Source organism: Bufo gargarizans, chromosome 4 (assembly GCF_014858855.1).
Source record: "Bufo gargarizans isolate SCDJY-AF-19 chromosome 4, ASM1485885v1, whole genome shotgun sequence".
Taxonomy (NCBI): domain Eukaryota; kingdom Metazoa; phylum Chordata; class Amphibia; order Anura; family Bufonidae; genus Bufo; species Bufo gargarizans.
The window spans coordinates 506,963,426-506,990,441 of NC_058083.1; the positions used below are offsets into that span (position 1 = coordinate 506,963,426).

The 27,016-nt window shown below is 44.8% G+C and overlaps 1 protein-coding gene across 1 annotated transcript; it reads left to right on the forward strand.

The window, feature by feature from the left end:
- The first annotated feature begins 81 nt into the window (after positions 1-81).
- On the forward strand, positions 82-26,842 carry SMYD2 (SET and MYND domain containing 2). Its single transcript, XM_044290204.1, has 12 exons — positions 82-370; positions 8,176-8,239; positions 9,237-9,347; positions 11,002-11,062; positions 11,277-11,401; positions 13,131-13,198; positions 13,491-13,593; positions 15,360-15,470; positions 17,918-18,038; positions 19,580-19,754; positions 22,237-22,345; positions 26,016-26,842. The coding sequence occupies exons 1-12, from the start codon at positions 204-206 to the stop codon at positions 26,091-26,093; spliced, it is 1,293 nt and encodes a 430-aa protein (XP_044146139.1). The 5' UTR covers positions 82-203; the 3' UTR covers positions 26,094-26,842.
- The last annotated feature ends 174 nt before the right edge of the window (positions 26,843-27,016 follow it).

Here is a 27,016-nt window from a genome sequence, read left to right on the forward strand (position 1 = left end):
CTCCTGTGCTCTGCAGCAGGCGCTATATACAAGACGCAGCAGGTGAATGTACCGGCGCTAGGACCCCGCGGCTCCCGCCGCTGCACAGCTGTCCTCCCCTGTCTGCCTGGCCCGGGGAGACATTAATAGCTGCTCCCAGGCACAGCGGCCTCGCCATCTGTCTCTGGCCCTCACCCATCCAGCATCCCTTTCTCGCGGACACCATGGGACCCTCCGATGGAATCGAGCGCTTCATAAGCCCCGGCAAAGGCAGAGGGATGCGAGCCTTACGTGACTTCAGAGTGGGCGAGCTGCTGTTCACCTGCCCGGCCCACACCTGGGTCCTGACTGTCAATGAGCGGGGCAACCAGTGCGACTACTGCTTCACCAGGTACCACCCCCTCCACCCGGGCACGGGCCGCAGGGTACCCCGCTGCCTCCCTCTTATTCCTCCCCAGGGTGGGCGCCTTACCGCTGCGCGTCTATTACAAGACATACGGCGGCGCCTTTCCTGCTGCACGTGGGAGGAAGCTGACATTCTGGCAGCGGGGTCCTAGCGCCTCCGGATAGCTCTATTCATCCTGAGACATATTGCTAAAATAATGCCAGATGTGAGCAGTGTCCAGAGCAGAGGCTGTGCGGCTGCGACAGAGTCTGTAGGAAGGCAGAAGACATAGCAGACCTCTAGTGCACAGACACATTTCCTTTTAAATGCTGCAGTCACTTGTGCTTGGCCCATCGAAAATCCACGGTTCTGCTCAAAATGCTCAGATGTTGCAGTCGACAACGACCGGCGCAGTGCAAACTGTGAGCCTGTCAGTGACTGCCGTGTCAGCGTCGTAAATCCCTGTATTTCAGAGAATATTTTAGGCATACAGTATGGAGTGCCATAGGGCAGGTGACAAATCATATGGCGGTTGTGCCCACCCCTCCTCCATAGAAATCTATTGCGTACGATAACGCACTGCGATGGCCGGTGGTATTCGCGTCCATCAAGCCCTCCCCTATAGGTCAAAGACTACTTTTCCGTTGACTTCCATAAAGGGGCTGTATAGGTTTACAAATACATGGTGACTGTATACGTGTGTGGTCGATCAACCCCTATTCAATTCAGTTGAGCTGTACTGTAATACCAGACACAACCTGAGGTCAGGTGTGGCGCTAAAAGAAAGCAGCCATGATCTTCTAACCCTGGACCACCCCTTTAAGGAGAAAAAATAAATAAATAACGTCCCTGTGCCCCATAGTCCTCCCCGGCATTCGGTATCTATGGCAGCCTCCCCTGAGGATTTCGTGGAACGTCTTCGGTTGTTTGATGGCTATATTTATCCCGCGTGGTGTGGCCGGATATTTCCATGGGGCTCTGCAGCCTCGGGTTGGGGGACGGCCGCACGTACCGTGAACACTGCAGATATCCCACAGCGAAACTTCACCTGCGTTGAAGAGTTTAAGGCCTCGTTCACATTTCTGTGTCAGTTTGACGTCCGTAAAAGAAATCGGTACGTGTTCCGCGAAGATGTTTGTGTGTCTTTTGCTCTCCGCGTGTCGTCCGTATTCTACAGACACTACTAGGCTGAAGGTTAATTTCCAGAACATCTCCCATCAGTGGTCAGTGAAAAACCGACTGACCTCTGCGTCGTGTCCATGTTTTTTTACGGACCCATAGACTATAATGGGCGTGGTTCATCAGCATCAAAGACCAAGGTAGTGCAGGTCTCTGTATTATTTAATTTTTTATTTTTTCACGGACCCCTGAAAATGCGGACAGCACACGTCAGTAAAAAACAGAAATGTGAATGAGGCCTGAAGGTTATGGATACCTTAAAGGCAATTTTTTTTTTATGTTTGCATTTGACTAATTTTTTACAAAACTTTTTTATTTTTTATTTGTCTTTTTATTAAAAATGAAAGATGCAGGGGTTAAAAATCAGTCTGTTGGCAAACTGTCAGTCTGTTTTCTTTGAATCCTGTCATCTGAAGGTTCATGTAAAGCTCTTATCTCTGACCTGTGGTACGGCCACACATGGGAGGGGGGGTCTGCGTTGGATTTTCTGCAGCAGAAAATGTACAGTGTATCTGGTCGAAATCTGCACTAGCAAAATCGTGCAGATTTAGGTTTCGCCCTGCACACTTCAAAGGGGGAAATCCGTGGCGGGCATCCGAAACATAAATTGATCTGCGGCAGATTTAAAATCCGGACCACGGGTCGGGTTGTGTGCGGATTCTGCTGCGTGTACCGTTCTGCTGCACAAAAATATTGCCCGTGGCGCTCTTGAATGGTCGTAGATTATCGTACAGTTTGCGGCAGTGGTTTTCTCTTTAGCTCCAGCCAAATTCAAGTATCCCATTACTCATTAGGCCGCCGGTCATGACATGCCTGCAATTAATAAACATTGCGCACATGCCATGGCAGACCCTTCTAGGTTCTCGGCTGGAGGTAGTGACAGATGTTAACATGAAGTCCTCTGACATAGTGCGAGAGACATCCTTCATGGGGGGCAGTAGGACTGGAGGGCGGCCAATAAGAGGTGCCCGTGCTGCTCGGTGGTAGCGGTGCACACTTCAGCGTCGACACCTGGTGACAGATGAACACATTTACCCCATTCTCAGGTTTTTTTTCAGCTGTTGCCTTTTTTTCGGGCTCGGCACCTGTTGTCACTTAGTAGTAAAATCACATCGCCCTTGTCACGGCTCCTTTTTATAAACCGGCCTCCGGAGTGTTAAGCTCCGGCTATTAACTGCATGCCATCGAAGACTTCCCCGACTCACACAATTAATTGGCCTTGTCAGTCGTCGCACAACGCGTTATCACCAAAGAAAACTATGCCGATTCTCGCTCCCATTACATACTGACCAACAGATTCCGATCATAGTCCGGTCTCTGTGCGCCCTGGGTGATTTCCTCCACCTTATCGTTCCCGTATTGCGGAACGAAAAACACGGGCACCAGCCTCTTAAAGGGAACCTGTCATCTGGATTTTGTGTATAGCGCTGAGGACATTGGTTGATAGATGGCCGCTAGCACATCCGCAATACCCAGTCCCCATAGCTCTGTGTGCTTTTATTGTGTAAAAAAACCGATTTGATATATATGCAAATTAACCTGAGATGAGTCCTGTCCCTGGCTAATCTCACGTACAGGACTCATCTCAGGTTAATTTGCATATCTATCAAATTGTTTTTTTTACACAATAAAAGCACACAGAGCTATGGGGACTGGATATTGCGGATGTGCTAGCGGTGATCTAGCAACCCATGTCCTCAGCTCTTTACACGAAGTCCCGGTGACAGGTTCCCTTTAAATAGGTCCGCAAGATGCAGCAAAATATAGGACAAGTTCTATCTTTTGCAGAGCGGAGGCACAGACCCGGAAACACGCGGAAACCCTTCCGCAGGCTTCTGGGTCCGTGCCTCCGCTTTGCAAAAGATAGAACTTGTCCTATATTTCACCGCATTTTGAGTATCTCTGACCCATTGAACGCTATGGGCCAGATTTATCATGACTCTGACAGCTCACTCCACTTTCACATATGGCTAAAGTCCGTTTTGGCCAAGTCATATTTATGATTGGCCCTTTAAGACTGTAATAAATGTGGTTTGACAGTAGCAGTTTATCCGTCAGTAAGCAGCTTTTCAAAAGTCGCACATCTTTACGAAAAAGTCGCACGTTTTTATGAAAAAGTCGCATGTTCTATTAAAAAGTCTCATAAGATAAGCATGGTCCTCATTGGAGTGAAATTGCGACTTTTTAAATAGTCCCAATAGTAAATCTGTCTAGAGATTCATTTACATAAGAAAACACGCCCACTTTCAGAAAACTGGCAAGCATAGTGCAGAGCAGAAAAGTCTTAAATTTTTGCGTAGTTTTAGTGATTGCGCAAAAATTTGCGACTTTAACTCCATTATTCTGACTTGAGCTAATGATAAATCTGGCCCATTGGGTCTACACTGCAATGTTCACACGTCTGGTACCCTAGTTTTGCGGACCCACGCTTTGCAGTCCACGGTCATGTGAATGGGGGCCAAGGCCTCATTCACAGGACAGTATCCGTTTTGCAGTCCGTATTTTATTTTAATGAATTTTTTTTTTTTTCGGATTAATTGACTTCAATGGGTCAGTGCTCATCTTGCGGACATATCCTATCTTCCTGCGGAACAAACATGCAGATGATCCGTGCGCTTTCTGCATCCCTTTGTACGTTGCAAAAAAGATAGAACATGGCCTATGCTTGTCCGTAAAAAGCGGACCAAGGACCTTTTGAAGTCAATAGGTATGCAGGGAAAAAAAGCGGATGCAGCATGAACAGTATCTGTATTCTTACTTTGCGAATCTGCAATTTGCGGACGGTCGTGTCACTGTATGAGGCCTAAGTTGGATGACCTCTAGTAGAGCCGCCATTACCAGGGTTGTCTGCTTTCCCGATTTTGGTCTCATAAAGAAAACTTGAACTTCAGGAATCCTGAAACTTGGTGCTAACCCTGGGGGTGTAATGGCTGCTGAATTGTCTACTGAGGGAAGTATCTCTACCTACTGCTGGGGAAGGTTCTGGGATACCAACCTCTGTCCTCCCAGATTGCCATTCTCAAAAGCTGGCCATTATGAGTAAAAAGCGCAGGTTTTTTTTTTTGACAGAGAAACCATGTTCACAGTACACCGCCATCTCCCACCCGCTATCTAAAAACCTTAGTGAACATTAAAAATGTGAAACATGTTTTATTTCTGTGCTGAAATATGACCGCATGAAGTTGTAGGCCGAAGTTTGAAATGTGTTGTCATGGAAACCAAATACATCAGTGTGTTGGTCACATTTACACTCATCACTGCCCTGTAAGGTCTGAGGCTGCACTACTGACAGGTTCTGATGACAAAATGTCCACTCTTATTTCTCCGGTGCAGCCGGAGATTTTTGGAGGATCCAAAACTGACAAATAAAATAATATTCAGTGATTTAGATCCACGTAAGTTTCCATAATCATGTTGCATGTGACAGAAATCACAAGGGCTGATGATGTCTGTCATTGCACTGCTGAGGTATTTCTCAGTAGTGCAGCCTCGGGCTTCAAGCGATCATATTGGAGTAGAAGTACGATTTTTCACGTGTTTAATGTACAGTAAAGGGACTTTCTGGTGGGTGTCCTTCAAATGCTTTTTGGAATTCTGGAAAATCTTCCACCTGGGCTAAGAAATCTTACCCTGTCACTTCTGTGTGGGAGGCCAAGTGACCACTGACTGCTTTTAGTGTTATTTGTCCCGAAGTTTACAAAGAAATTCGATTCGTATGGAATTTCTTTGTCACAAACAATAAAATCCGATTCGTAGCGGGCGCAATGATGGTGAACGGCATTTGCGCCACCCCTGCAGTCATCGAACCCCCTCAGATGCCGCGTACATACATACTCGCCTCATCCATTTGCTTGCGGCCTTCCCGGCCATCTTGATTGAAGAAAACTAGGCAAATCTCGCACGTGATGATGTCGCCACATCATCACACTGGCCGGGTGCGGTGACGTTATCACTTGAAGCGTGAGGAAATCCAGCTTCGTTACTAATCGAATTCTTCCTGAAATTCAGATCAAAGTCCACTTCAGATACTTCGATTTGTTCAACACTAATCATGGCGTTCACAGGGTCCATTTTATTTGAGGGCAGAGTTGCTCCCAGCAGTAGGACCCCTGCTGATACTCAGAACGGAGGGCAGGTTTAAGGGGTGCCTCATGCTCAAAATATGGTGGGAATTATTTTAATCTGTATGATTCCTGGATCCTCCCCATCCCCCATCTCCTCCCCCCTCTACTTCCCGGTCCTTCTTGACATGCAGCAAGTAACCACTCAGCCAGTCACTGACCACAGCAGCGACCTACCTTTTAGCCAGTGATTAGTCCTTTTTAGTGCTCATGCACACGACCATATGTATTTTGCGATCCGCAAAAAATACGGATGACATCCATGTACATTTCGTATTTTGCGGAACGGAACAGCTGGCCCTTCATATAACAGTACTATCCTTGTCCGTAATGCGGACAATAATAGGACATGTTCTATTTTTTTTTTTTGTGGTATGGAAATACGGACATACGGAAACAGAATGCACACGGAGAAACTTCCGTTTTTATTTTATTTTTTCTTTGCGGACCCATTGAAGTGAATTGTTCTGCATACGGTCTGCCAAAAAAAAAACGAATGGACACGGAAAGAAAATACGTTCGTGTTCATGAGCCCTTAGTGTTTTAAGGGGGACCGGAAAGCAGGGAAGTGCCGCAACTGGAGCAGTGGAAATTGGTGAAGTGAGTATTCTATATATCTATATCGGCCAAACACAGGTTTTCTCTGCACAGCGACTCATCTGAAGGGGTCTTAGTCGCATCATTCTTGTAGGATTTTAAAGGGGGTTTCCATGAATTAAATATTGATAACCTACTCTGAGAATCAATGAGGAGGGCTTACTCCTGGCACCGCCACCAATCAGCTGTTGGAAAGGGACCACGGTGCTTGGGCAAGCACTGTGGTCTCTTCGTAGGCCAGTGACTCCACATTCATCGGTCACATGGCCTAGGCGTAGCACGGTCCCATTCAAGTGAATGGGACTGAGCTGCAATACCAAGCATGTCCACTAGACCGTATACGGTGCTGTGCTTGCTGGTTATACTATATGGAGGCCAAATTGTTCATCCAACTGCTGCAGCCTTTTCAAACATCTGATTGGTGGGGGTGACAGGAGTCCGTGCCCCACCGATCATGTTTCAAGGCCTGCCAGAGGGAGGCAGATTGCGTTTTGGCACAGAATGCATACCAAATTCAGTTCAAACTGCCCCTAGAAGTGAGTTCAAATGTGGCGAATTTGCTGTAATTTTTCGGGTGTGGATTTTGCACTGTAGACCAGCCCCAAAGTACAGCACGCTACATGCAGAGGAGGGTTTGGCAGTGTCATCCATATGTATCGGACCCCATTCCACCGTTTCTGGACCATGATGTTGTTCAGAAGCAGATTCTTCTAGCTGTGGCCCGTTGAGCAATGGTCTGGCCAACTCTAGGTTGGTGGGTTGTGTACCATAGCTTAAAGGAGTTGTCTGACTTCGAGCTTTAACTGGACAAACCCTTTTTAAACGTTAACTTTTGATATAAGGAAGACATTGACCGACTGCAAGTGTCCTCCCTTTTGAGACCCATCTCGACTGATGCAGATCTGCAGCTCTGCTCCTCCCTTAGAAGGCATCCTGTTTTGTCTTGGATCACACTGAGCACATTTTTCCTTTTCTGGCAAAATGTTTGTAATCTTCAAACCAACTTAAGATAACCGCCGTTACTATTTGCTGCGGAGAGGCTTCCAACATAAACCAGATCCTCCTCGCGGTGTCTCGGATTCCTTCTTTGGATGACGTACAATCGCTGATAACTGTATGTAGATAGGAAACCTGAGAAGCCCTTGGTGTTGAGTGTCGTAGTTCATATATTATCTGTGCTGGAAAATTCTGGCATTGATGGGGCCTGTTCTGTAGAATATTACGGATTATTGGATCCAACTGTGTATAAAAGTGACTAGTTTAGGCAGAAAATTTCTAGAAAAAGCAGCCCAAAATAACAAACCTTTTTATAACAGTAGAAGTCTCATCACCTCATGGAGGCTCATCTTCCCCAGTATATCTGTTAGTTACCCGATGAGCTTTTCCTCGCCAGTGGTTTATTATCTGCTATAAGTGACTCCAGATGAACAGACTTTGTGGTGGGCTTGTGCTCGTACATGGCAGCCAATCTTAGCAGACCAAGCTGCAGTATAAAGTTATGAGGAGTCATGAAATGGATTTTGCACTTCCACCGTAGTACTTCTAATAGAGCTGAGTTTTAGGCTCGGACTACATGGAGATCTTGGCTGCAACCAAAGATTGCGGTATAGCAGCACCGCCACTGAACGGGGTGTCTCGGAGGTTATCGTGACCTCAAAAGAATAACAAAAATAAAACGTTGCTGGATTTATTTTATTTTTTTCTGATTTTGGGACACTAGCAAGTCGCACTGTGACCCCATTCAGTTCACGGCTGCACTGCTACACAGCGATCTTTAGTCAGGCGGTAGATGTCACGGCCAAGATCGGCAGGTAGCCCCAGCCCTCATAATGCTTGCTTTCTGCGTGTGCTATTTATTCGCTAACTATAACAAAAATTTGTATGTATTAACTTTATTTTTTTTCTCGTCCTAAGGAAAGAAGGCCTTTCAAAATGTGGCAAATGCAAGCAGGCCTTTTACTGCAATGTGGACTGTCAGGTACGTGCGTTCATCCTTATGTCCATGAATTCAAAGAGGAACCTGTCTCTTGTAAATTAAGTTCCCCATGACTGGTCTTTGTTTGGGGGCTGTGCAGAAAAAAAAACGTTCCCTTCCGTGTTGCTCCAGCAGCTGGATCCTGTTGAATGTCTCATTTTTTTTCGGGGGGGGGTGCCTCAAGTAAGGGGGTTGTCCTGAGGTGCCGCTGTCTAATTTGCATATATAGCGCTAGGGGGGAATCCAAAGCATTTATAACATGGCATCTGTTGGACTGTGGCATACCATGAAAAGGCACAGTTGTAAATATTTTATTTGTAAAAAATTCCCCCCCAAAAAAAACATGGCTTGCGGATCCACATGCTCTGCATCTGTTGCTTCTCGGCGTCATTTATAATCTGTATGTGAGGCCATTTGTCAAGGTTGCCTCTGTCGAGTGGGTATCTACTCTAATCTGGTGCCGACCACCAAAAGAGGAAACCTTGACGTGGTGAGTGGGCTTATAAATTTTTATCAAAAAGTCTACAAATGGCCTCATATACAGATTATAAATTATGCTGAGAAATGCAAATGAGTAGATCTATGTGGATGTGAGAGCCATGTGTGTGTTTATTTTTATTTTTTTACCCAAGGTCTTAGCTTTTTCCATGGTATCAACATAAACCTAAAGTCTTAGCTTTTTCTCCCCCAATCCATTTTGAGAGCAGGACGCTATGTGCACTTTGCAGTGGGGCCCTATGATTTCTGTGTTTTGAGTATGTGTGGACGCCAATTTTGTTGGGAAGGTTCACTTCTCACTCAGGATTCTAAATAAAGCAGTTTGTCATCTTGTGATTGTCCCGGAGGATTGTCTCTCGCCTCGCTGTGCTTTCCCTCGGATCTCATCCTTTGTGTCATCCCTTATTTTGTAAAGGAAACATATTTCGACTAACCTTTGTCTGCGGAGAAGACCGCCATATCCTTGTTTTAATTGCTCTCCGCTGTTTTCTGCTGATGTTAGAAAGGAGACTGGCCCATGCACAAGCTGGAATGCTCCTCAATGTGCTCGTATGGACAGAACTGGAACCCCTCGGAAACCGTAAGACTGACCGCAAGGATACTGGCCAAACAGGTGAGGCCGCCGGGAAGTCCACGTGAGGATGATTTATATGTTGTGAGGCGAGGGGGGGTTGGCCACGGCATATATCGATCATCATATTATGTATCGAGTCATAAGTATAATGGTTCAAACAATAATCCCAGCAGACGTCTTCATTTTCAATCCATGATATTCTTTTATTCCATAGCAAAATTACAGTACAGGACGCGTTTCAGCCCGTCCAGCCTTCCTCAACTGCCGTTGATAAAATAGCCTAGAATGCAGTAAAAAGATGGACACGACGATGAAAACCTGATAGACCTCGTTAGAGGGCAATCACTTGACAGATCCTGACATGTTTATTTTAGTAATATCTTTCATCCCCCCTTTTAATAACAATTTGGAGCATCTATTCTTATGACTCTCTTGTGTCATTCATCTATTATTCCTACTAGAAGTTATGAATGCATTACTAGACATTTGCAGTAAAGGTCCAGATGGGTGTTACCAGTTGGGGGGGGGGGTCCCTGCACAGTCTGACACTATCCAATCAAGTATCAACTGGTAACACCCATCTGGACCGTCACAACAAACTTCTAGTAATTCGCTTATAATGTCTAGTAGGAATAATAGAAGAATGGCACAACATAGTCAGAAGAATAGACTCTCTAGAATTCTAATTACATGACGAGTGCAAGTCTGGAATAGGGGGCATGTCCTAAAAAAAACTTCATCTCAACATTAAAGTCGAGACTTATTATTCTCAAGGTCATAGAAAAAGACAAAGTTAGCGTTCCACCCCTGCCGCATATGGAAACATTGAGAACTAGTCTCTGAGGCGCTGCTGGAGAGCGTCGGGGCCGTAAAGATTTTTATAATTTTCATATCATTTCAAGTCTATGTACAAAAGAGAGCCAATATGGCAGGCGTTGAGTTGCTCTGCCCGGAGCGCGGTCTGTCATGAAGTCTTACAGCGCGCAAATAAATGATCTTTTCTGCGCTCAAACTGACTGGCAAGAGGCAGCGATGGCGGGTTTGTAGGAATAGATAAACGCCGGCGACTTTCTGAAGGTTTAATATGCAAACTCCAGTCCTCTTAACCTCAGCTGCTGAGCCACCTGCAATCCCATATTTAATGGGCAAGATTACAAAGTGCTGGCCTGAGGCCAACAGCTGAACGGCGCGTTTCAACTCCATCTACAGCGAGGCGATTCACTTACCTCAAAGTCCAACATGCGAGTCGGCCTTATTTGGATGCATGGGAAACAAAGGGAAATTACATATTTAAATGAACCCTGCTATTTTTCTGATCGTCATACATGCAGATGGAGGAAGTTCTGAATACTGCCTCGTGGCCATGCAGTTTAAAAAGGGAAGAAATAAAATATACAAATAAATAAAATAAAAATATATAGAGAACTTTTATACTCTTATCTAATACTATTATACTAATGAAAAAAATAAATAAAAATATATATAATAGTATAATTTAGAAAATGTGAGTATAAGAGTGTGTGTGTGTGTATATATATATATATATATATATATATATATATATATATATATATAGTATATATATATATATATATATGTGTATATATATATATATATATATATATTTTATTATACTCACATTTTCTAAATTGTTTTATAATGGAAATGAATCAAGATTTTCTTTAAATCCTAGAAATTGCACCCAGAAAGAACGCCATCCGAGAGATATCTGTCGGTGAAGGAGTTTGAATCCCGTAAGAATTTTTTTTTAAAGTTATTTTATTTTTTTCATTTATGTCAAAAGAATTTTTAAGATCTCAATATGATACGCCAAAACAGTAATTATAATGAATTCATATTTTTATTTTATTTATATTTTATTACAATTTTAGGGTTAAATATAATAAAATATTAGATATTTTATTATTTATATATTTTTTTTTATTATTGTTTTTATTTAATTTTTAGACCTTGACAAACTGGACAATGAAAAGAAAGAGCTCATTCAGATCGATATTGCTGCCTTGCATCACTTTTACTCTAAGAATTTGCACTATGGTGACAATGCCGCACTTGAAGTCCTCTTTGCACAGGTAATTGCGCTTCCGTTTGTTCATGCTGCTTGCAAATAGTTTGCTTCATTTATTTTACACTGATACTCCTCACATCCAGAGCTGCATTCAGAGTTCTGCTTGCTTCCTGCTCTTGCTGCGTAAGTTTGCTTCTCTCTGCTGGCTCCATGTTTGTACACAGCATGTCCGGCTGTAGAAGGTGAACAGCAGTTGAAGGCATACCGTACTTTCGGATTAGTTGTACATATGGACGGACAGTGTCCCTGTTACCCAGGAGCATGGAGGTGTCACATAATGATGGATAGCCGTTCTGGCTCTGTGGACAATCATTCCCTGCTGATGAGTAGTGAAAGTTCAGCTGTCGTCAGAGTGTGGACATCCCGAGACGTCTGTGATCACTGTGACAGCTGCGGCTTCCTGAGCTAAGCTGTATACCTTCAGTCTTTACAGATGCACCATTGGGGATAAAGAACTATGTCCTGATGGTTCCTTACTTGTCTTTGAGTCCTTAAAGGGGTTGTCCATTTTAGAAGGGGGTGTCCTCTGTTCAGGATTCTCCTCTCATGGCCAGAGTGGAGAGCGGTTACAAAGAACATCCTGGAGGACCTGCCCTGTCCTCCAGGAACTGTGTGAATGGGAATGGTGTAATTCTCGGTTTCACTTGTGGTGGCGCTGCAGGGAAACTGGATACGTATTGCCAGATTTACCCACAGATTGTAGCTGATCGCTGTAGATCCCAGCAGGGAGACATTTTGTGATCAGCTTTTTGCCAAGGGATTATCCAAATCTGAAAATCCCTTTTAAGAGCCATGTTAAATTTGATTTTGTTTCGGTGTTTTCTAGACCGGGCTCTGTGATCAGCCGGGCAGTTGTAATGCTTTGTGCTTCCTCACGGAGGTCATTGCTGAAATCGGTGGCAAGGGAACCTATCTTGCTAATGAGATCAAAGTGAACCACTTTCTGTGACATTATTACAACATGTTAGGAAGTTGCTATTTATGCAGTTCCCTTACCTGGGCCATCGATGTCTGATCGGTTTGGGGGGACCCATCACCAGATCCCACATCAATTGACGGAATGAGCCGACATTGGTATTTCGGGTATTGCAGTGATGGAGCTTTCCCCTGAGGGTGGGCTTCATGCTGATGTCACATAAGGATAGACTATCAATATAATATCCTGGAAACCCCCGTTTTAAAGGGGTTTTACAAGATTTAAATATTGATTATCTATTCTCAGGATAGGACCTAAATAAACATCTGATCGGTGGGGGTCTGACTCCTGGCGCCCCTGACAAAGTGCTGCTAAAATCAATGGTAGTTGTTAAAATTTCCCCAGCTACATAACCTGCAATACCCCATACAACCTGTGGACAGGTGGGGTGCTGTATTTAAAAAAAAAAAACAAAAAAAAAAAAAACAGCCATGTTTTTCCAATTCTGTATGACCACTTTAATGGAGTCTTCTGAGCCTATCCTATAGGTCATTAATATCAAATCGGCAGCAGTCCCAGGTTTCGGATCAGTTGAGCGTGATGTCACCTGGCCTAGGAAGAGGCGACAGTGCTCCCCTTTAAACAGCTGATCATTGGCGGTGCCAGGAGTTGGATCCCTGCTGATCTGATATTGATGAGCTATCCCAAGGAGGGGGAATAAGAGAACCTTTTACCGCCCCTGTGTAATGACTGTACATAGGGAAATGAATGCACCGTATAAAAGAAGGATCCCCTCTAATCCCTCTTATTCTTCTAGGTTAACTGTAATGGCTTTACCATTGAAGACGAGGAGCTGTCGCACTTGGGATCAGCGATATTCCCTGAGTAGGTTACTTTTCACATCTGTCATGGCGCACGCCGTCTGATGGATTCTCACTGACCACGTTACATCCAAGGGCGTACATAGCCTAGAGACAATGCGGCTCCTATGGGGCCCTTGGGCAGAGGAGGACTAGTTGTTGTGGTTGGTCCTTCTGCCTCACCCCAGCCAGCAACTGCTGAGTGGAGCGTTGGTCGAGCAGATATCCACATATTTACTTTTCTATTGCATTATTTCTGAGAAGATGATTATTATTTTTTTTTTTATATTGACATTTATTTCTTTATGTATTTGCAGCGTTGCACTAATGAATCACAGCTGCTGCCCCAACGTGATTGTGACCTACAAAGGCACCGTGGCCGAGATCCGGGCTGTGCAAGAGATCCATGCTGGAGATGAGGTATGATATCCTTCGTTGGCGTGCATGTCCCATCTCTAGATGTTTTCTTATTGCCGCCCTCCCCCTTCCTGGATTATAAGCATACAGGACCCCCCGACCTGAACCCCTATAGGGGCAATGGTGCAATAAATGCTGTGAAATTCCAGTAATCTAGCGTCCGATGATTGAAAAGTCTTCTATGATATTTCAGGGAGCTGCAATGTAAGAATAATTTAGAGAGCAGTTGATGGCCCCTCTGTCACACCATTATAATTAATGTCACGGGCCCGGTTACCGCCATTTTTTGCTGAACGTAACCCGTGACTGCACCCTTGGTGATAATCGTGGCAATCATTATCCATGTAGTCAGGTCTTCCCAGAGATGCAGTGTAAAAATCCTGCTCCATCCTCCTCTTTCCAAGATAGAAATACACCCTGACGTTGCGCTGGAGGCATTTGTGGGCACCACCGGGAGAAACCGGGAAATTCTCCAAGTTTCAGGACACTCGAGAAACCTTTGCTATAAAAAGACATGACCTATAGGAGGTAGAGTTATACTGTGCGGTATAGCCTGCTGTATGGAAGCCATGATGTGGAAGACGGGAGCGGAGGGTCCCGCTATGTGCAATGTAGTAACACACCAGGCTATAACTAACCACAGGATTATCCAGATAAACATGACTTCATGAGATGATCATACTTTGGCAGCGGCTCTCCCTTTCTCCCGGACGCCAGCTTAGTCCGTGGAATGTCGATAAGATCTACAAGACCACTGTAAATGCGTGATGAAATGGTCTTCAGCGTTTGCGCGCCGCATCTTCATATATGGCCCCCAGCAGCTGTTGTGGTGTAACGTTACCTTGTCTTGTGGGTCCCTCTTGTGGACACCAGGAATAACTGCACCTGGCTGTATCCCAAGTCTTGCGTGCTACAGTTTCCTGGCACTTTTAATTTATAGGCCCAGGTTTTAAAACACTAGTTCTAAAAATTCAATAAATGAAGAGGTTTTATATGATTGTGGGTGACCATAGACCCCCACAGTGAAATTTCCACAGTGGACCAATGCCCAGGGGGCTGCTGCTCTCCTGAATTCATCTGCTTTGCCGTCCTCAGGGTAGTGATACACTGGAATACTGCAGCGAGGTTGCTATTTGGTTCTGCAGGGGCGGTATTTTATGCTGCACTATGGTATTGCTGGCTCCGCCTACTTGTGTTGTCCTGTCGTCTGTGGGAAATTTTATTAAAAGTAGCATTTCATACTGCAGTCTTATACTAAAAAGTGCGCTGGAGGAAGAGGTGTCAAATTTATTTTAAAAAAAGGTCTCTGCACCAGAAAAAAATCAAATCTTTGAGCTATAATTCACTCCAGTTTCTGGTATAATTTATAGTAAATTTGTAGGCCTCAGGCGACCACGCCCCTTCTCTAAGCTCCACCTACTCTTGGCTAAAGTGACACTGACCTCAAACAGCAAAAGTTTCAATTTTATGAAAATGCTGCCATACATTGAATGATAAATTCCCCCCCCCCCCCCCCCCCACCTACTATCCCGTTTCCACTGCAGACTGTTCTCTGGGGGTTTCGGCAGCCCGACCCTGATACATGTAACCATATAAATGTGCTTTTAGATCAAGATTGCCTGATCAGGACAGGTTTTCAGCCTTCTGAGTGTCGACTTCTTGAAGTTTGCTATTCCCAGACAGCAAGCAGAGATATTACAAATGATTTGGAAATGAAACAAACCCACCCTCTCTGAGAAGGTTGTAGAACTTTTCTTATCTAATTTCAGGTCTTCACCAGCTACATCGATTTGTTGTACCCTACAGAAGATCGAAACGACCGACTTAAAGATGCATATTTTTTCACCTGCGACTGCAAGGAGTGCACCACCAAGCAAAAGGTAGAGGGGGTCATTTCTCAAGGTGTTCTAACATGGAAGGCTCAGTGTCTTTAGTCTGGGTCATGTGGGCTGTAGACCCACCAGGTGTCCTTACTGTGCGTGTCTTTTACAAGGTGGGTATTGCAGCGCCTGCTCTGTATCGCTCAGCATTGGGTGGTCACTCAGACCCTGATGAATATCTGTATGGACAGAAGCCGTGCATGTTCCTTCCCGCCGTTTGAGCCGATAGTTCAGTGCCCGATTGCTGGATGTGTAAAATCTTGCCCTTCTCCAGTGCAGGAACACACTGGTAAAATTGCCTGTAGGCTCATTTTGGGCTTTGAAGTCCAGGAGGCGGTCCTATCAGTGATTGACAGCTATCTCTGTATACACAGTTGTAGGGAGAAGGCTGTCAGTCACTGATGGGACCGCCTCCTCATAGAGGGAAGGCTGTCAGTCACTGATGGGACCGCCTCCTCATAGAGGGAAGGCTGTCAGTCACTGATGGGACCGCCTCCTCATAGAGGGAAGGCTGCCAGTCACTGATGGGACCGCCTCCTCATAGAGGGAAGGCTGTCGGTCACTGATGGGACCGCCTCCTCATAGAGGGAAGGCTGTCAGTCACTGATGGGACCGCCTCCTCATAGAGGGAAGGCTGTCAGTCACTGATGGGACCGCCTCCTCATAGAGGGAAGGCTGTCAGTCACTGATGGGACCGCCTCCTCATAGAGGGAAGGCTGCCAGTCACTGATGGGACCGCCTCCTCATAGAGGGAAGGCTGCCAGTCACTGATGGGACCGCCTCCTCATAGAGGGAAGGCTGCCAGTCACTGATGGGACCGCCTCCTCATAGAGGGAAGGCTGTCAGTCACTGATGGGACCGCCTCCTCATAGAGGGAAGGCTGACAATCACTGATGGGACCGCCTCCTCATAGAGGGAAGGCTGTCAGTCACTGATGGGACCGCCTCCTGGACTTCAAAGCCCAGAATGAGCAGGAATATAAATATATAAATGACAAGTTTTACTGAATCTTCTCCCATAAAACTGTACATCAATCTGCTCAGCTCCTCCTTCTCTATAACATGCTGCCTGCAGCTCAGACACTATGTTCAACACGACCGGTTCCCTTTAAAGGGTTTGTTCACCCCTGGGGGCCTTTTGGGCAAAACCTCCCCACTCCCAAGGTGGCCAGAGGAGAGAAGCATACTTGACCTGCTCCTTTGCTCCACCGCTGCTGCTTGCTGGTTTGACACGGGTCACATCGCCGCCGCAGTGGTGAATTGTCCACTATGCATCATGTCACTGAGAGACGTGACACATGGCTCCTGTCAAACTTGACACAGGGAGAGCGGCAGCAGTGGAGTGAACAAGTCGAGGGGGGGGGGGCGGGGGAATAAGGGGAAAAAATAAAATTTTATTGCACAAAAAAGTCACTTCTTGTTGTAAGTAAAAAAAAAATTGCACATACTTGGTATGACACTTGTATAATTAATTAAAGAATCTTCTCCATACATCACCCCCACAAATAAAAAAAAAAAATTAAAGGGAGACCACCAGCAAGTTCATGCTGCACTAACTACTATTTGAGTGGAGAGAGACCCGTCAATTGGGCCGAGCCGGGCTGGGAGAAGCCAGAGGGGAGCTTCAAGTTCTGCACTTACCCGTCCCTGTAGTTATGGTGGCATGAACCTGCTGATGGGTTCCCGTGAATTGACTGTAATGGGGTCTGGCATTTTAGCTGCCAGGATATTCCCACATGCTGGACTTTTTTTGTACTCTGAATTGGTACCTCTGAAAAAATGACAACACCTCCTGCTAGAAAACGTGCCCTCGTACCGGTACTTAACAGCTCTCTGAATGAAAAGTGTAAAAAACGCTTTAAGACTAAAGTATCCCGTATTATCGGAGGTTAAAGGGGTTATCCAACCCCTAAAATGCCTCCCCATACGCCCGGGCCCCTCACAGAGATTGTACTTACCTCGCTTCCTGGCATCCGCGTCGCTTCTGATGGCCGCCCCTGCATCTCCCCGTCACGTGGATTAAAACATCCGGCATGGGGAGATGCAGCGGCCACCGTTCCGACATGAGAAGCAATGTGGGTGCCAGGGAGCAGACAAGTACAACCTCTTTGAGCAGCCTGGGCGTATGGAGAGGCATTTTAGGGGTTGGATAACCCCTTTAAGGGGTATCCCCAGAAAGTACAATTCCATCTGATACTGCAAGAGGAGACCTATACACTATGAGCCCCATTTATCAGAATTGCGTAGGGCTATGTTCACACTGCCGTCGGGAGTCCCATCAGAGACCACAACTGAGCCTAGCAGTCATTCAGTGCTTACATTTCTTATATCGATTAGATCTGCCGACTGCTGGAACTGATTGGACCATGGCTGGGGCCACCATAGCCTTGGTTGTAGGTCAGTGGGGTATACGGGAGTGCACTCATCTGTTTATGTATCTCTCTACAGGATACAGCAAAACTGGAGCTCAGGAATCCTGATGACCCCCCGAGCCCTCAGACCATACGAGACATGGTCCGATACGCCCGTAACGTGGTGGAGGAGTTCCGGAGAGCAAAACATTATAAAAATATCCTTTTATCCATTCTTTTCTTTTACCGCGTCCCTTTATATCGGTGCAGCTCTCCAGCTAATGCAAAAGTACGACACCTGGGAGCCGTCAGAGCATACTAGGAGTTGTAGTCTTCAACCTGATCAATAGGTCAATGAGGACGATTCTACTACGCTCAGAACTCTCCAACTGGGGTAAAAAAAATGGGGTTGGACAGCTGGCATTGCAGCATGTCCGATCGTATTGCTTGGTCCCTAGATGAACAGAGGTGCTTGGCATCCGCTTATCTCTGGGACTTCAGGGCGGACAAACAATGGTTCTTTCCGTACCACATTGATCGCCTACGTCAAAGCTATATATCTCCGACAGAAGGCTGCAACGTATTCTACTGTATAAGTATATGGTGGGATACATCACCCATAGACCAAAAGGATTTATTTAGTTTACGCACTTATATAGCGCTACTATATTCCGCAGCGCTTTACAGACATTAGCATCCAACTGTCCCCAATGGGGCTCACAGTCTAAGTCAGTATGTCTTTGGCGTGTGGGAGGAAACCCTCGCATACACGGGGAGAACATACAAACTCCATGCAGATATTATCCTTAGGCCTCATGCACACGACCGTTCCGTTTTTTGCGGTCCTCAAATTGCAGATCCGCAAAACACGGAAGCCGCCCGTGTGCCTTCCGCAATTTGCGGAACGGGCGGCCCATTGTAGAAATGCCTATTCTTGTCTGCAAAATGGACAAGAATGGGACATGTTATAATATTATTATTTTTATTTTTTTTGCGGGGCCACGGAACGGAGCAACTGATGCGGACAGCACACGGAGTGCTGTCCGCATCTTTTGCGGCCCTATTAAAGTGAATGACTGCGGCTCGGATGCGGACCACAGAAATGGTCGTGTGCATGAGGCCTAAGTCTGATTCAAACCCAGGACCCCAGCGCTGCAAAGTAACAGTGCTAACCACTGAGCCACCGTGCTGCCCTATTGGTCTCCATTGGGTAAATAGAGCCCCATTTGCTGAATACCTGACTCTTAACGTGGTGTGAACAGAGCCTCACAACCATTTTGTAGCCATGGCTGTCTCACCCTGAAGCTCCAGTGTTTCCAGGGCTTAATAATTGATGACTGATCCTCAGGATAAGTCCTAAATATCAGATCGGTGGGGTTCAGACTTCTACCACCCCCCGCCGATCAGCTGTATGAAGGAGCTGGGGCGCTTGAGCGAGCGCTGCAGCCTCTTCATAGAACACCAGGCACAGCGCCATACATCGTATAGTGGATGTTCTTGGTATTGCATCTCACTCCCATTCTGATCTCATATTGATAGGTCATCCGTAAATCGCCGTTAATTTTGCATCCTATAGTCTAGAAAGTCTGATAATCTGCCTCAAGACCAGAATCCTATTTTTATTTTTATAGTCCCGACCATATTCTACGCCTTTTATACTTCTCTGAGCGATCGTCTCCGATCAGGCCTTTCTGTGTCTCAACATGGCGTAGGAGGGATTCCATGTTTGTCGTTGCCTCTTTCTCCTTAACTCTGCCACGTCCGAGCGAGCTGCTGGAAATGTGCGAGCTCAGCATAGAGAAGATGGGAGCGGTGTTTGGCGAGTGCAACGTGTACATGTTACATATGATGTACCAGTCCATGGGAGTCTGCCTGTATCAGCAGGACTGGGAGGGAGCCCTGAAATATGGGCAGAAAATCATCACCCCCTACAGGTAATTGTGATCACGCTCCCAAGGGGCTGTACAGGATTAGGCCGGGGCGACACAGGGACATGTGTCGCGCAACTTGCTGTCACGTGACTGTTTCACAGCAGTAAGGTTGTAGGCAAGTTGTGGTCGCACGTGACTGGCATTGTGAACTATGATGGGAAAGTTGCATGTGACTCGTGACCAACAATGCAACATCACAATCTTCACGGCTAAGAGAAACCTGACTGCTTCCTTCACACCTGTCCATGGGTTGTCTGCAGTATTACAGCCATTAAAATGACTATGGCCGAGCTGTCATACCACGTTCGGCCTCTGGACAAGTGTGGCGCTGTTTTAGGGCTACTCGTTTAACCCCTTCTGCACCTGTACATGTACGGCACAGCTAGCAGGGAGCTCCGGACCAATGCCGTGCATGTACGGCACACTGATCAGGTGGGCACAGGAGCGGGATTCCGACGGGTTAACCCCTTTAGATGCCACAGTCAATGCCGACTGCAGCATCTAAGGGGTTTACAGAGGGAGGGGGCTCCTTCTGTTTTAACCAATGTGATCGCAGGGTGCCGATAGTCTGCAAGCTACAGAAGCCTAAGAGGCCCAGCCCCAAGGCTGTTAGCATACCTCCCAACTTTTTGGACATTCAAAGAGGGACAGTTATGGTTCATTGTGTGAAGTTTCATATTTTATGAAATGGAGCAAAAATTATCTGAATATAGAAATTTTGAAAATTCTAATTGCATCAAATAATGAAATAATATACCAGGCGGGCTCTAATATCCACATGGGAACCAGCCAAACACTTTCAGATCAAAAAGCGGAACATTTTATAGAGCAAAGAGGGACACGGGGACTTGGGTCAAAAAGAGGGACTGTCCGTCCAAAAGAGGGACACTTGGGAGGTCTGTGTTAGTTCCAATTCAGTATAATACAACATGTACTGTACTGCTATGAACCAGCCATCAGACTCTCACAAGTTCCCTAGCAAAAAAAAATGTAGCAAAAAAAGAAAATTTAGGGGGAAAAAAAGTCTTATAAAGCGAAAGATTAGGTTAACTATTTTACAAGGTATCACTGCTCTTCAAAGCAAAGGCACTCAAATTTAGAAAATTGTTAGTTTCTCCAACTTTTCTTCAAATTTTTTTTATTTTTTTTTTAAATGTTGACCTGTATTTACCACGAAGTACAATGTATCTTGGAAAAAAAAAGTCTCAGAATGGCCTGGATAAGTAAAAGCGTCCCAAAGTTATTACCACATAAAGTGACGTGTCAGATTTGCAAAATTGGGCAGGGTCAGGAAGGTGAAGACTGTTTGGGTCCTCAAGGGGAATTCTACCAACTATACAACTTCTTCAGGTTACTTTTCTGTGCACCAGTCCAAGCATGCCTGGGATGTATGGCTTTCATATAAGAAGGCATAAATGGGGAGAGTTACCAAGTCTGATGTGTCCTACGCCAGTCTTGATCCCCCTCGGTTCCGGAGTGAGATATGCCTAATTTATTAAGAGGTAGACACCTACTAATACATTAGGCATTAGTGTGCCAGAAACTCAAATGTACACAAGTTTGGAGATGGCGTAGACTTGAAGGCTATGTACACCTTTTTGGAGACCTCATTTTTGGCTAAATCTTTATTTTTTATTTTTTTTATTTTTTTCAATTGGCCTTTATAAAAAATATTGAGCTGTTCTGTCACAAAGGGTTAAAAGTTTTTGTCACTCTGTGACTGGTACTTTCACTTTGTACTGGTCATCTTATAAACCTTATCTCTAAACTACTGGGAGGTCAGAAAACACTTATTTAAGCCTCGTTCTTATCAGTAAGATAAGAAGAACTGAGCTATAATGAGTGTTTATAATGTCAGAGATGAGGAGCCCGTCAGCTCCTGGTCTGACGGAAAATACATAAAATCCACAGGCTGCTACTACAGCATGTCAGCTCTGTACAGAAAAGAGCCATATTTTTTAAATAAAGTCGTATTAAAAAATATATATTAGCTCAAAATGAATATAATGCAATAATATATCCTTTAAGATATAATTTACACCAGTTTCTGGCGTAAATTATAGTAAATCTAGAGGTTCCATTACGGCAGCCAATGGTATCTGGTGGGTCACGAGAGGCCCCGCCCTCTCGCTAAACCGCACCCCTTTAGAAAAGTGGCAAGAAGCTCAAAGTCACAAATACGGTATGTGCCAAAATTTGAAAAAGTGGCGTTAACATTAATAAATCTCCCCCTATGTCGTTTTGACTGCTTTCACATGGTCACCAAGGCTATACATACACATGCAATGCTATTGCAGGGAGGAATAAGCGGCTGTCGGCTACCACTGGCGCCACTGATCTTGGAATCTCTGGATAGCACCGGTACGATAGGACAGGTGACATCCAAGATAATTCCCCCTGATGGGAGCAATGTCTGGTGTTTTTGAGCAGAAGCAATGGATGTGGTCCTTTCCAGTGACAATGTAGTGGTGGCTTTGTCTTCCAGTAAGCACTATCCTCCTTACTCCCTGAATGTTGCCTCCATGTGGCTGAAGCTCGGACGACTTTACATGGGACTGGAGAAGAAATTGGCCGGGACAAAAGCTCTGAAAAAGGTATTTGCTTCCTCTATTGTGTATTTAAAGGGGTTCTCCAATGATTAATATAAAAAAAAATGACAATCAGACATCCTATAGTACAAATCTCTGTCTAACAAAGCCAGGACCAGTCCTGTACCTCACATGGATCCAGAGATCTCCTCATTCATTGTTCCAAGTAGGCCGAATGCACACGGCCATGTTCCGCCGCTGCACTACAGTAATACACTCGTATGATTACTGTAGTGCAGCGGCGGCATGAAGCACACGGCGTCATCACAACCAATGACACCGTGCGCTCCTGCTGTCAGCAGGAATCCAGGTCGGCATACCACGGGCTGCTCACGGCCGCGGAACATGGCCGTGTGCATTCGGCCTTACTCTGCTAGATTTATATGAAGCTGGCAGCTCATGGGGTGTGTCCTTTCTGCTGCAGCTCTTTCTCTGTTACAGCTCATAAGGGAGATGAATTATGGAAATGAGCATATTCATCCACCTCAGTGACAGTGGACAGAGAAATAAGAAAAAGAATAAACAGCAGGTGGTGCTACACAGATACATTTTATTGAATAACTCAGTGGCTATGCTGAATTTTTAATTAGATGCAATTACAAAAGTATCCCGATCCAGGTGCTGGTTTGAAAACTGTAGAATATTTCTCGGGAGTCTCTTTCCAGTGAAGAGTAAAACTGAAAGTGGGTTTGTTCTTTCTATGTAAATCTATTCTGTAAGTAATCTATATTTACTCTGATTCCTGTCAGTGAATAGTAACATCCATCTAGAAGCTTAAAGGAAGTCTGTCAGCAGAGAAATGATGTTTTAATATATGCAAATGAGCCTGTAGGAGCAACGGGGGTGTTGCTGTTGCACCTAGAGGCTGTGCTCTCTCTGCAGCTGCCACGCTCTCTGCACTTTTTATTGACAATGCCAGTTGTGATGACGTTTTCACTTCCTGGCCCCGTCAATTAAAATGCAGAGGGTGCAGCAGTTGCAGAGAGGGCCGAGCCTCTAGGTGTAACGGTAACGCCCACGTTGCTCCTAAGCTCTCATTTGCATACATTAAAACATAATTTTTCTCAGCAATGCGGGCACGTGTGAACATGGCACCAACACAGATGCCTTCAGCTGCCAAGCGCACATGTAACAGGTCATAGGTACAAATCTGCTGACAGATGCCCTTTAAACTCCCTCCTAATTGTGTCCCATTAGTAAAAGTACAGTTCATTACGATGTATTAGATATCATCAGAATGTTTCTGCTCATTGGCAGCACAGTGGTTACTACTCTTAACCATGGTCCTGAGCTCAAATCTGACCATGGGCAACATCTGTGTGGAGTTTGCATGGATTTCCTGCGGGTTCTGTGCTTTAAGCCTCATTCACACGCCAAAACCAGGATTGGAACCTCCACCGACATGAAGTATAATGGAAAGATTTGCACCTGTTCTGTGTTTGGAGCCGCACCTGGTTTTGGGTCACAATCGCTAATGAAAATCACTGACCAAAACGCTGACGTGCGAATGAGGCATTAGTCCCACACTGCAAAAACATACTGATGGATCGTCTTATGTAATTGGATCTAGCATGTGTGCCTGATAAGAATAATAACGATCTCTGCACATTTCTGTATTCGTACCCTTTGAACTTTTCCACATTTTTATTTTTCGTTACACCCACAAACTTAAATGTATTTTATTGGGATTTTCTGTGATAGACCAACACAAAGTAGCAAGTATGTGTGACGTGAAAAGAAAATGATACATGGGTTTTCATAATTTTTAATAAAGAATGTGGAAATTGTGGCTTACATTTTTTATTCAGCCCCCTGTACTTTGATACCGCTAAATAAAATCCAGTGTGGCCAATTGCCTTCAGAAGTCACCTAATTAGTAAATGGAGTCCATCTGTGTGTAATTTATCCTCCGTATAACTACAGCTGTTCTGTGAAGGCCTCAGAGGTTTGTTGGAGAACATTAGTGATCAAAGAGCATCATGAAAACCAAGGAACACACCAGACAGGTCAGGGATAAAGTTGTGGAGAAGTGTAAATCGGGGTTAGGTCATAAAAGAATATCCCAAGCTCTGAATATTTCGCGGAGCACTTTTCAATCCATCATCTGAAAATGGAAGGAGTATGGCACAACTGCAAACCTACCAAGACCTGGCCGTCCACCTAAAATGACAGCCCAGACAAGGAGAGCACTAATTAGAGTAGCAGCCACAAGGCTTATGGTCACTCTGGAGGAGCTGCAGAGATCCACAGCTCAGGTGGGAGAATCTGTCCACCTCCTACATTCCCCGCCCTCCAGGTGGAGGGAGATCAAATGCTTTTTTCAAATCGGTATAAAACCACCAGAGGAGACACTGTTCATTGTTAAGATTAAGAACTTTTGTTCGAAACGCGTCAAGTTTGCTACACTTTTGGGTGGATGTCCTGTCTATTTTGTCTACTGCCTGAATAAAAGACGAAGATTTTAGCTACCAAAAATCGTAAGTGATGGAATTTGTTTTTCATATCAACGATATACAGGCTCACCAGCCTTTTCCGTGCACGCAGGTGTCTTGGATTGTTGGGTGAGCTGGACTTTCTTTGTGCATATTCAATCCTGTAGGAGACTGGGGCGGAGGTTCACCTTCCAGCAGGACAATGACCCTGAACATCCAGCCAGAGCTACAATGTTTTTTTGCAGACCCATTGAAATGAATGATTCCGTATACGGTTCGCAAAAAAAAAAAACACGGGACGGACACTGAAAGAACATACGTTCATGTACATGACCCCCTAGACTGGCCCAGTCACAGTCCAGACCTAAATCCCATTGAGAATCTGTGGCAAGACTTGAACATTACTGATCACAGACGTTCTCCATGTAATTTGACTGAGCGCCAGCTATTTTGCAAAGAAAAATGGGCAAAACAGATGTGCAAAGTTGCATTGAAAGGTGGTCCTACAAAGTATTGTCGCGGGGGACGAATACAAATGCACACCACACTTCCCAGACTAATATTTTATTAAAACTTTTGAAAGCCATGTATGATTTTCTTTTCACGTCACACATACTTGCTACTTTTTTGTTGGTCGATCACCTAAAATCCCCTAAAAAATAAATTCGTTGTAACCTGAAAATAATGTGGAATAGGTTAAGGGATATGAATATTTTTGTTGCCTACATATACAGTAGGTCCTTGAAAAAGTAAATACTGTATCTAGATATGGTTTAACTCCCTTAACTGCCCATATTCCCGTTTTAACTCCTTAGATGCAGTCAGTAGCAAATGGAATATTTAAGTGGTTTCAGAGGGAGAGGGCTCCCTCTGTCGCTGCCACCACAATATGACACTGTAAAATTATCAGATTTGTCCCAAGGGGTGAAAGTCCCCATTTGGCTATGCCATTGGAAAGCTAAAAATGTTATCCCTCTTGGAGTGTGTCTGTGGGGGAAGGGGGGATTGCCTGGTTAATGATCAAATTCTCTCCACCTGCTGCCACCATTACAGGGCGCTTACTACACATTAAATCAGTACTAAAACAGTATGCAGTAAGCTCTTGAGCTCCCCCTAATGGTGGCTGTGTAGAATGTTGAACCTATAAAGCAATCTGGTGTTCAAATCTGGACATTTGCTCCTTAAAAGGTCTTAATTCAGCAAGAATCGTCCTTTCAACAAAATAAATTCTTCTCTCCTTTCAGGCTATTGCTATAATGGAGATCGCCCATGGAGTTGATCATTATTACATAGCGGAAGTCAAGAAGGAGCTGGAACAATGAAGTCTGAGATCTATGCAATGCACTTCTCCTTAATTGTATGTCGGAATGTAAATGTATATGTCTGGATGGACCCGCTAAGCAAAGTGCTGCTTTAACCCCGTCTGTCGGAGCTGACCTCCTGAAATCTATTTATGGTTTGTCCCGTCTTGGCATGTAAGATGTTTGGCGATCAATCACCCACAGCACTCAGGGGCTTGTCAACTAAAAATGGACGCTTCTTGTTCATGCCTCCAAGTCCCACTAGGGGGCAGTCTTGGAACGCTTATCCCATGGGGAACTGTAGCCTCTGCAGGGGTCGTAGCATGTTAAAGGGCTACATGTCCAGCGCTCCTGTAGCAAAAACATGGAATTTGCAGGAAAAAAAAAAAAGCTTTTTGTTTTTTATTTTTATTTTGAGTGGAATTTTTGAATTTCACTTAATTCAACTTTTTTTTTTTTTCTCTCTCTCTCTCTCTGAGTAAAGGATTGATTTCTGACCGCTTTACAGCCACTCGGCTGACGTCACAATGGCCGCCCTATGACGCACCTCAATTTCACATCTGCAACGTATACAGTCTGCATCTGATTATTTTGGCATCAGTTTTATTGTTTTGAATGAAAAATTTATAATTTGGTTTAAATTCTTTTTAGAAATGTGAATCGCTGGATTGTTTTCTGCAAGCAGTAGTCTGAAACCAAAGTTTGCCTGTGAGTTTTATTACAAAATTTCTGTTTCACACTGCAGAGTAATAAAAAAAAAATACAAAATTTATGGGAAAACTTTATTATTATTATTATTATTATATATATTTTTTTTAAGGGGTAACTGAGTTTGAGATTCTCACATATTAACTTCTGCTTTTTCTAGGGACAGTGATGATATTGACTTTTAGGTGCCCTTGCATCCAGCCGTTCTCCTCAAGCCTGGGGACATGTCTTAATAC

Coding starts and splice junctions, on each gene's coding strand:
- SMYD2 (XM_044290204.1), top strand. CDS start 204: ATGGGACCCTCCGATGGAATCGAGCGCTTCATAAGCCCCGGCAAAGGC. Junction 371..8,175: donor TGCGACTACTGCTTCACCAG/GTACCACCCCCT, acceptor TCTCGTCCTAAG/GAAAGAAGGCCTTTCAAAAT. Junction 9,348..11,001: donor CAAGGATACTGGCCAAACAG/GTGAGGCCGCCG, acceptor TTTAAATCCTAG/AAATTGCACCCAGAAAGAAC.